The following is a 10,729-nucleotide window of genomic DNA, read 5'->3' as shown; positions in this document are numbered from 1 at the left end:
GAATTATTTCCTTCATTATCCGTAATTATTTCTTTCATTAATTCTGAATCTTCATTAATTCTGAAATTATTTCTTTCATTAATTCTGAAATTATTTCTTTCATTAATTCCGAAATTATTTCTTTCATTAATTCTGAAATTATTTCTTCCATTAATTCTGAAATTATTTCTTCCATTAATTCTGAATTTTCATTATTTTTTCTCGCAATTATTTTTAATTGTTGAATTCTAAAATTTTCATTAGTTTTGGAAATTGCTTCTCCCATCAGTTTAAAATTACGTTCCATTTTATCAATTTTTGTGTTGATTTACAGTTAATTGTGTTTAAAATTTTTTTATATGGATATTTATCTTCATTCCTGTGTGTTCTGAAATAATGGATGCTGATTCCCTTCTCCCATAAAATATATGAAATCGGGGCACTGGGGGGGGGGGTCCTGAACATTTTTTTGGTTCCCCTGAAATTGTTGAGATGCACCTGGGCCCCCGCTACTCTTATCGCACCGGCCCCGCGTTTTTAACGAATTTTTTTTTTTTACGTGATCTTCACGTATTCCCAAGGGATCATCATGATCCGTCCAGGGAATTTGTTAGTGTTAGTAGACATCCATGCCCGAACCGGGATTCGAACCCAGACCTGCACTGCCAGTCGGCAGTCGAGTGGTTAACTTAATGTTTAAATCTTTACGGATTGTAGATAGTTTTCACAATTAAAAAAATGTATTTTTATAATTACGGTTCGGCTGACCATGTTTCATAGAGAAAAGTACGGGAACACAGATCTTAAATCGAGGGTGCTCAACCTTTACGGTAAATGTGAACCACTTTATTGTTTGAAAACTTATCGCAAGATACCGAATTTTAAGTCATCCGGGATACCGCCACAGGTTACTTAAGTGATTTGTGCATGTGCCGCGGGCCAATTGAGTGGTATGTTATGCTGCGGGTCACTTAAGCATAGGCGGAGATGGACTTGAAAGTCTGGGGGCACGATGATGATGATGTCAATTCATGTAACCCCCCTATACATTAGATTAAACGACTCCACCTATGGCGCTGGGGGGGGGGGGCATTGCCCTCCCCCATACCCTCTCCGTATCTCCACCCATGCACTTAATTTAGTGATGAGCAAACAACGGCAAGCAGCAGATTTCAAAACAATGAAAAAAATAAATTTTCAATTTCAATGTTTTGAAAAAATGTGAGTTGTTTCTTCCCTTTTTTTGCATGTGGAAAATATAGTTACAGGAATTTAAATAGAAATTTATTTTTATGTGAAAGCTTTCGCATATGCAAAAAAAAATAAAACACATGCAATAAATATGTATAAAGTTATCAGAATATACTTATTTTTCACAGTTGTAAAGGATAAACAGTCTTCAAAGTATACAACACATCCCGCCACTTCATTCATAAGTATAAAAATTCCAATTATATATGAATTAATGTCTGAATATGCCCGGCCCGTCAAATTTTTTTCTTTTTCCTTTTTGTTTCGTGGCCCGCTTCTGAGAAAGTTTGCCCATCACTGATCTAGATCATGGTTTTTCCCACTTTTTGCTCCATCTCCCACTTCTCCGAAAATGTTTTCGTCTCATCGCCCCAAACTCTAGCCAATCCATAAGATCCTATACTAAACTCAAAGCTTCTACCGCCCTCCTGAACCATTCCATCGCTCCCTTTCCCAGGGGCGGTATTGCCCACTTTGGGCAAAACACTGATTCTAGAACGAAGAACATAGTTAACTGATAATGGCTGCGTCTCACTTAAAAGTTGAACATACTATATTACTGTTGATATATGAATATGGGCTAGTAGACGTTTTTCCACCTGTTTTCAAAAACCACGGTTTTCACTATTTTTGCAATTAAATTTGTTATATACAGGATATTTTAAGCGTGCATTTCCTTCCTATCTTTATCCTTACGTGTTTTAGGTTATATTGACGTATAAAAACTTCGAAAAGTAGGTAGGCTACATATAGGCTGGCCAGACCTCAAAATGAAATGTAGCTAATACTACATTTAAACCTCAAAATCGCTGAATAGCGTAGGCAAAAACTTATATTCAACCCATAGCCTTCAGCTTCCGTAAAATATTATGCAGATACCAATTTATATGGGCTAATTACTTGCAGCCTATATTTTGACCTTCTCTTCTAGTATTGAAGAAATATTGAGGGTAAGGGGGAAACACATACCAACACGTAAAATATGTAACATTTATTATAATTCATCACATTTTGATTCGTCCCAGAAACGTAACAAAATACATCTCAAATACATTAAATATAATTATACTGTTAGGTCACGACAGTACAACGGAAATAAATTACGAGCAGATAAGATCACATGATTAAACACAATCGCTCACGGGTATACATACTGTATATTTTTAAAGTTCTAAGTAGCCAAGAGGGCAGAAAAGTGGTAACAATTTATATGTATTCATAATGGGGCTAAACATTCATTAGGTTTCGTGCGTATTACCAGTGGTGGAGAGAGATTCACCATTCTTTTCGTGAGGATATGTTGGTTCATCGCATATCAGGTTCACCTTTGACGAACTTGCGTAGTGATCGCAGTATCTCGTGGTACCACGGTTCCAAGCGAGATACGGATTCGTGAAACCTTATAGCCTCGTTGAAGGCATCTTCGTCGTTCTCTGAAGTGGCCTGGGCTAGCTTCAGCAGCAGATTCCTTTCGCGACATTCCGCAAACGGCGGGTTAATTTCTTCGTAGCGGCAGACGCACTCGTTTATCTTGGACGAGGCGCTTTGGGCATCCGTCGACGCGCACATGTACAGTTTACATAGACCTGCCCTGAGGAACAGGTCGGTGGAAATGTACTTCAAAAGGCTCGAGTCTAGCGCCTGTGTGCCTACTTCTTCGTATATCTCGACTGCCTTCGCGTAGTCACCCAGCAGAGCGCTATTCTTGGCGATTTCCAACTGGCACTTATTGGCAGCGCTCTTTAAATCGTCGAGAGAGAAGAGCTCAAACGCTCTCATGTTGTGGTGCACATTTTTCTGCAGATCCAGCAATTCACCTGAATAAGAACAGAATAAGAAAGAATCACCTGAATAAGAAAGAATTTTTCATCATTCTTTTTCATCAATCTTTCATCACTATCGAGGAGAAATAATCATTTTCATCAAGCTTCGTTTCAATTTTAAATCCTCTAAGTTCAAGGAGAAGTAAATTTCAACCTCAAATAACTTGATAGCGCAGACGTAAAATTGGACCCATGGCTTCGAGCTTTGACAAAATACAAAATATTATACTAATTGAAAACCATAGCCGCAAAAGAAAAATTGCCCAACGAGGTGGCTCATAGAAATAATAAACTTAATATACAGGGTGTCTTGTAAGTGCTAATGTGGCCTTATCTCATCAACCCTCCGCCGTAGAGATTCGATTCCAATTTAAAAAATGCTCATAAGGCGTTCAAAAATTACCCTGAACCAGTTTTGAGAGTGAAAATACAGTGTATCACAAAATAAAAATCTAAATTTTTATATGGTCCCCCTTGTCCTCTAATTCCGATTAGAAAGTTGTTGCCCTATATCTCCCGATGCCAACAGTAAAAATTCAATGTTTCTAATATTCACTGAGATATTTGAATTCCAATGTCGGAGAAAAATTATGAAAGAACAGAAAAAACTAACGGACACACAACGCTCCTTTCCGTCATTTATGTTGTCTTTTCTCCGATTTTTGAATTCAAATATCTCAGTGGATATTGCAGTCAAAAACATAGGATCTCTTTTGTTGGACTCAGAAAAGACAGGGCAACAACTTTGTAATTGGAGTATAGGGGTACCATATAAAAATTTAGAATTTTTATTTTGTTACTGGTACAAGGTAATTTTTGAACCCGTTTTGAGCACCCTGTAATGGAGCACCCTGGATACCCTGTATGCTAGGTGCATAAGATAGCCTCATTCTGGAATAACTCGCGAACCGTTGATCCTAGAGGCATACTTCAGAGTAGAAAGATCTAGCCAATTAACGTGTAGACTTCAGATACGTCATTCATATTGCAACGGGCTAACTTTTCATTTGGTCACTGCGCTAAAATCCCCAATTAGGAAGAAAGACGTTGCCCTGTCTCTCCTGAAACCAACAAAAAAAATTCCATGATTCCAAGTGCAATATTCGCTGCGATATTTAAATTAAAAAAACAGAGGAAAGGTGAGAAAGACCAGCATGAACTAATGGACATTATGCTGTTCATTTTTCATTTTTTCTCCCACCAATTTTTGAATTCAAATATCTCAGCGAATATTGCACTTAAAAACGAGGAATTTTTTTTGTTGGCCTCAGGACAGACAAACAACAACTTTCTAATTGTGGTTTTTAGGACAGGGTGACCAACTACATACTATACTACAACCCTTTGCAATATGAATGAAGGTCCACACGTTCTTTGAATACTTTTACTAACTGGGAGTGTGTCTCTAGGATCAACGGTTCGCCAGTAATTTGCTACAAAGGGACTTTCCTACGCACTCTGTATATGCCGATAACAAATATCGATGACATTTATAAGCATTAGAAGTACAGCAACTAAAAATCAGAGTGGCAATACCGAAGGAACTTAATTTCTTGTAATCTAATTGGCTTGGTCTCTTATAGTCACTGCGATAAATGAAAACATTGCGAAAGATCTGATCCAGTGGTTCCCAAATACTTAGTCATGCACCTCTTCCCCCGGGAAATCTTGGTGTTTGCCACGGACACCCCCCGGAAACATTGGTATCTGGCATGGACCCCGATTTATAGCAGCAGAAACTATAGCCATCTAACAGCGAAAATGTCCTCGAACAATGGAGGACATTTTATCCAGTACTAGTAAATGTGATGTGAGACAGCACTGAAATCTACCAGGACTGCAAAAAAAACTAAAACAACTTTTCACACCCCCATCGAGAGCAGTCGCCACAAGTACAATTATTGTCAAATCATAATAAGCCCCGTTCACATGTGCAATAAAGCATCCCGGGAAGTTCCCGGTAACGGGGATTTTCGCTACAAACCATTCACACGATGTTTAGTTTATGCCGTTAATCCTCCTCCTTTTCCCGGAAGTCGTCACTGGTTACGTGGGTTGAATGGAAGTGGTTAATTCGAGATGGCTGACGAAGGAATTGTTTTCGCGGCGCAAAGGATTATGGGAGAGAAGGTCGATGTCGACCACCCCAAAAAAGATGGGCTTTTTTTTTTATGAGCTTTTCTCCCACCTTTTTTTCCCTACGAGGGGAAAAAGTTGCCATGCCGGTAATTATCACCAAAGCGACAACCCAATCTTGCACATGTGAACGGGGCTTAACACAGTAAAACCTCGTTAAGTTGTCACTCCCGTTAAGTCGTTGTTTTTCTTCAGGCCTGTCTAGCTTTCATAGACAACAATGTTATTAAACCCTCGTTTATTCGTCGTTAATTTCGGTTAACTCGTCACCAAGGAAAAGTTCCGAGAATTAATGAAAGAGGAACAGATAATTTCTATAGCCCCGTTCACATGTACAATAAAACATCCCGGGAAGTTCCCGGTAACGGGGATTTTCGTTACAGACCGTTCATATGACGTTAAGTTTATGCCGGTAATTCCCCTCTTCTTTCCGGAAGTCGTCACTGGTTACGTAGGTTAAACGGAAGTGATTGATTCAAGATGGTTGACGAAGGAGCTTATAGCAGTTTTCGCGGCGCAAAGGATTATTTGAGAGAAGGTCGGTGTCGACCTCCAATCCACCCCAAGGATAGATAGGCTTTTTTGTGATGAGCTTCTCTCCCACCTTTTTCTTCCCTACGAGGGGAAAAAAGTTGTCATGCCGGTAATTATCACCAAAGCGACCCCCAATCTTGCACATGTGAACGGGGCTTATGGCTTCCTTTAAAAAAATAGCTTGTTAACAATTGCCATATGGTTAAAAATCACCATAAAAGCTTTATGTTCCAAAACGGAACAGTTCGAGTAACAAAAGTTACGCTGGAGAAGTTCATTTGCCGACTAAAATTTTTGAAACATTAGAGACTTCGAGCTAGACCTGATTCTTGCATGGACCCCACTAATTTAGGGCTTCAAATTTGAACAAATTATGTGTGTTGATAAAACCAGACATTTTTTCCAAAGTTGAGGTTCTATATATATAATGTGTGCTTTTTCCCTACCCCGGGCCCTCCACAAGTCCCTCAAAGTGGACCCTGAGTTCGAGATTACCTTGTAGTTAGTATGTCAAAGATTAACTCGATAAATTTTACCGAAATTACTTTGTAGCGGTTTCATGTACTACTGATAAAGAATTAAAACACTAAAATATTAAATTTTATGTATATGTAAAATTGTTGAGCAGTAGTTTTGTGAAGAAAAGCTAACTAAAATCTTACACTTGCTCTGATTTGTCTAAATTAAAAATTACTAGTATAAATCAAAGTGTACCAGTATATTTTACCACAATAAGTCAGGTAATAACAGCTCAAAAAAAGTAAAAAAATGTCTACTATTTTTTTCTTTTGCAATCTATGAATTTTATTAATATTTTAAATTTGATTCATATTTTAATAAATGTTATAGTATTTTAAATTTATACGATTTCCACAATATTACACATTGAAACTGACGGCACTCCGCTTAAGTCGTCACTCCGGTTAAGCCGTCATAATTTTTCGATAACGTGAGGTGACGACTTATCGAAGTTTTACTGTACTACTACTGCAGTCAACCAACGTTGCAGCGGCTGTACTTTTGCCCGTTAATTTAATTAAAGCTTTCCTTTTCAAGTGATTTATTTATATTATTCATTTTTCCCCCCCTCAACTTACCATTAATATTTTTCATAATTTTACAATTGGGCTGTGGGCCACCAGTTGGGAACCGCTGACCTGATCTACCGCAATACAGTAGTTTGGACTCATGCAATTCAATTATGCCGAAAGCAACGAAAGTAACAAATAAGAATCGATTGATAATTAGTGGTAAGTGAATGTTTCTTAAATATGTGTGTGAAATGCTCTTCGCATCTCCATACTAACGCATGTTTTTTCTATCAGACTCAGTACATTAATTACAACGACTGATTTACCATCCCCGTACAGTTTGGCCAATGCCTGGTGATGCTTTGAGGTTACTTTTTGACGGCCCATATCCGTGTAGAAATTCCGAAAATTCACATTCACAAAACATTTCTACGGTAAAAGAAAATTCTCAACGTCTGAAAAGACAAGATTTCAATCAAGCATTGCTGGTATTTCAAGGCTGGGGCTTCTTTTTTTTTTCTCAGGGAAACATTACGTAATAAAAAACGAGTCCGTCTGTCTTTCGAACATTGTTTCCTGTTGATTGTTCAGAAAGACCGCCTTAATATGTGTGTGGGCAGAAAAATTTAATTTACCACCGACATTGAAGAAGATATTGCGTAATGCGCGTATTTCAATTGCTATGTTGTATTGTTGTCCCTTGTGTTTACTTTGTTAAGAAAAGAAACGTCGAGGGAGAGAAGTATTAGTTACTACATTAACATGTGTGTTCAGTTAATTCTGGAATTACTTCATTATGAAATGCTCTTCGCATCTCCATACTAACGCACGTTTTTTCTATCAGACTCAGCACATTAATTACAGCGACCGATTTACCTTCCCCGTACAGTTCGGCCAATGCCTGGTGATGCTTTGCGGCTACTTTTTGACGGCCCATATCCGTGTAGACGTCGACAGCCTTCTCCAGGCATTTCGCACAGTCTGACAGGCTGACTTTCTTGTAACATTTAGAAGCCTCGACGTAGTGGTTGCCGGCTTCGTGACGCCTGTCATTTTCAAGCTCGAGAGTAGCGGCTTCCAAAAACGCGTGGCCAGCTGAAGTCCAGTCCTTGGCTAGTTTGAATGCGTTCGCGGCCTTTACGTACAGCTCGCAGGCCTGTTCGATTTTCGGTCGTCCCGCCTGGCCGCAGCATCCACCCCCAGACTGCGCGTTGAGCTTGTCTTGTGCTTCTGCCATGAGTCGCCGACCTTTTTCTTCCGTGCTTTCGGACATCGTGGTTCGAGGTAATTCTAGAAAAATCAAACCAAGACAGTACTTAGTTCCGATGTGTCAGGGGAAACTGAGGAGCTTATTTTCAAAAGGGAACATTTCCACTTTTGCTAAATTTTGAATAGAAGTAAAACCTTTATTTTTAGCTTTTTCCGCTTCCACAGAGGGGGAAAGTGGCCCAATAGACAATACATAGGAATGTTTCTTGATGAACATTCAAGGGAGTTATCTTCATTTGAATTTTCGAAATGTTCCATTTTGAAGGAAAACTAGTGGAAATTGGAAATGTGTCATCTACAACAGATAGGAAAACTGGCTGAATGAAGAGATATCGGTGTTTCAAGGAAAGAAATTCATCTCTGCTCTCACGGGGACTCGAACCCCGGTCTCTCGTTTGCCGGACGAGTGCTCTACCATCTAAGACAGATGGAATTCTCTCTCCCCCCCCCGGGAGCGTATGTATATGCTGAATGGCTCCGTGCAATGGACGGCTGCGACATCCTGAAATAGCTCGCAGATGATATCAGGGCCACCAGGTGGCGCCGTATATGTAGAAAGACGTCACTCTCCCCTCTGTTAATACAACGGATACGAAAACTGGCTGAATGAAGAGATATCGGTGTTTCAGGGAAGAAAAATTCATCTTTACCTTCACGGGCAGTTATCTTTTGATTAAAATTGTAGCGGGTCAAGTCTGGAAAACTGGAAATTTCTACATCACCTGTTGATTCCAAAAGGCTCTACCTAGCCCAGGAAGGAACCCTTACACTGCCTTCTCATGATTAACGTAAGAAACACGATTATTCCACAGTGGGACCTCCCATGATTAAGCCTCGCTTAACTCAGCTATAGGCTTCTAGGTGGCAACAGGAGAAAGAGGGATATGTTATTTTCTCAGCAAATCAGCATCGGTTAGTGCGTTTGCTCGGATTGAAAGAGGACTACATTTCCATTGGAGAAAACAAACTTTTATTCCAAAGTTAGCATTAATATCCAGAAAGTCTCGTTCTTGGATGTGCCACAAAGATAAAATGCTGAGAAAATAAGCATCTCTATGTACTGTTGCCACCTGAAGGCCTATCGCTGATTCATTAACCCTTTGAGCGGATTTATACATTTTTCTGATCCATATTCTAGTCTCTTCCGTCTAGAGCTGTACCTCATTTTTAACTATTTTAAATGGTTTTTAATGATTCTTTCTTCAGTGAACACCTTAGGTACGCATACATGTATCTAACTCAAATGGTCCTGACAAAGATATCGATTCAAATCAGTTAATTAATTATTTCTTTTTTTAAAGCGCATTTCGACATGCACAATAAACACAAATCGAATTTTTTTTTTAAACCTTAGGACACTAACTAAAATAAAAACTGATTAGAAACTGCATGTTAACTGCCTATACGTCTACGTTTCTACGTTTCTGAGACGTAGAGTTAGTATTCTAGGGTTAATAGAGATATAGAGAGTCAGTTTTGGCTCTCGGGTGTGACGAGACTATGGATGAACAAATATATGAATATAATACGGCTTTATAGATTAATATCCAGAATGTCTCTCTTTTTTGACGTGTTGTAATGTTAAATTGCTGTGAAAACAGTATCTCGAAAAGCTGTTTTCGAGAGATCTCTCTATCCAATAATATTTCCAATGGTTTTTTATGTTCGTATTTAGCTGTTTGTTCTGAAATAAGACTAAAAGGGATGAATAAATTGATTTTTTTCAAGGAAAAAGCTGAAATTAAATTTTTTTTGATTATTTTCGGAAATTATGCGTTTCAACTTGAAAGAAGATCGAGATGACGGCATCTAATCCCGTTAAGGAATGACGACATCCGTCACATCGATCGGATTAAAAAATTCCTCCCTTCTACTTCCAACACCTTTTGTATCCTAAAAAATACGTCACATTCCAAGAAATATCATTATTTATGCTTTCGATCGATGATATGCATATTATTTTCTATACTCACATTATCACGCACAAACGAGAGAGGCAAAACAATGGAAGAGCCGCAGAGACCCGCAATCAGCTGCTGTGTAGAAGAACTTTTCACTTTTCGGACTGCAGCAGCTCAATATCCACCACCGAGCGCTGCGAGTTGAATCGATCGATACTTAAGGAGAAGTGTTGCCATTTATACTTGGCGGAACTTTCATTTTACATTAAACGCGCGGCCTCCTCTACGCTTTGGCCTATTTAAAAAAAAAATTAAAATCCGCTTTCCAATAGACCCTATATTATTAGCACTACTTTTTAGTTCTGGTAACCTTTTTTTTTACATCGATAGGCTATGTTATATTATGCATATGCAAATAAAAACAAAAACAATTTTGGGTCAATTTCCCATCTTAAAGCATTAAATTAATAGCTTGGGTATTTTTTTTGAATCTGGGCTCATTGTAAAATTTCAATGCAAATTACCTTCAGATATCAAAGGAATTCAACGTATATGGCTTGACGTACACTCTAGATGCGGACTGGCCAGTAATTTCGGAAATTAACCACTCTAGGGCCAGACTTTCATGCATCACCCTGTATCGAGCAAAATTTTAACGTTTTTCTGTACCAAAAAAAAACCACGTTTTTGAGAAGGGGGTGTACTTTTTCACAAACCGCATTCAAATACACCGATTTCTTTAATTTTTAAACTGTTTACGAATTTATGGTACACCCTGCACTATAACTACTATAATAGTAATTAG

The 10,729-nt window shown here is 38.5% G+C and overlaps 1 protein-coding gene across 1 annotated transcript; it reads right to left on the bottom strand.

Moving 5' to 3' along the window:
• Positions 1-2,206: 2,206 nt before the first annotated feature.
• LOC149068794 (alpha-soluble NSF attachment protein-like) lies at positions 2,207-10,102 on the bottom strand. The gene is made up of 3 exons (XM_089251078.1): positions 9,997-10,102; positions 7,631-8,044; positions 2,207-3,047 (listed from the first exon to the last, which is right to left on the bottom strand). The coding sequence occupies exons 2-3, from the start codon at positions 8,025-8,027 to the stop codon at positions 2,536-2,538; spliced, it is 909 nt and encodes a 302-aa protein (XP_089107204.1). The 5' UTR covers positions 8,028-8,044; positions 9,997-10,102; the 3' UTR covers positions 2,207-2,535.
• Between the last annotated feature and the right edge of the window lie 627 nt (positions 10,103-10,729).

This window comes from Pholcus phalangioides, unplaced genomic scaffold (assembly GCF_987345545.1).
Source record: "Pholcus phalangioides strain wild (caught in Gottingen) unplaced genomic scaffold, Ppha-v1.0 ptg000024l_1, whole genome shotgun sequence".
NCBI classification, from domain to species: domain Eukaryota; kingdom Metazoa; phylum Arthropoda; class Arachnida; order Araneae; family Pholcidae; genus Pholcus; species Pholcus phalangioides.
Note: the sequence above shows the minus strand (reverse complement) of the source record. Positions and strands in the feature narration are given on the sequence as shown.

Coding starts and splice junctions, on each gene's coding strand:
- LOC149068794 (XM_089251078.1), bottom strand. CDS start 8,027: ATGTCCGAAAGCACGGAAGAAAAAGGTCGGCGACTCATGGCAGAAGCA. Junction 3,048..7,630: donor GGCCGAACTGTACGGGGAAG/GTAAATCGGTCG, acceptor GTTCTTATTCAG/GTGAATTGCTGGATCTGCAG.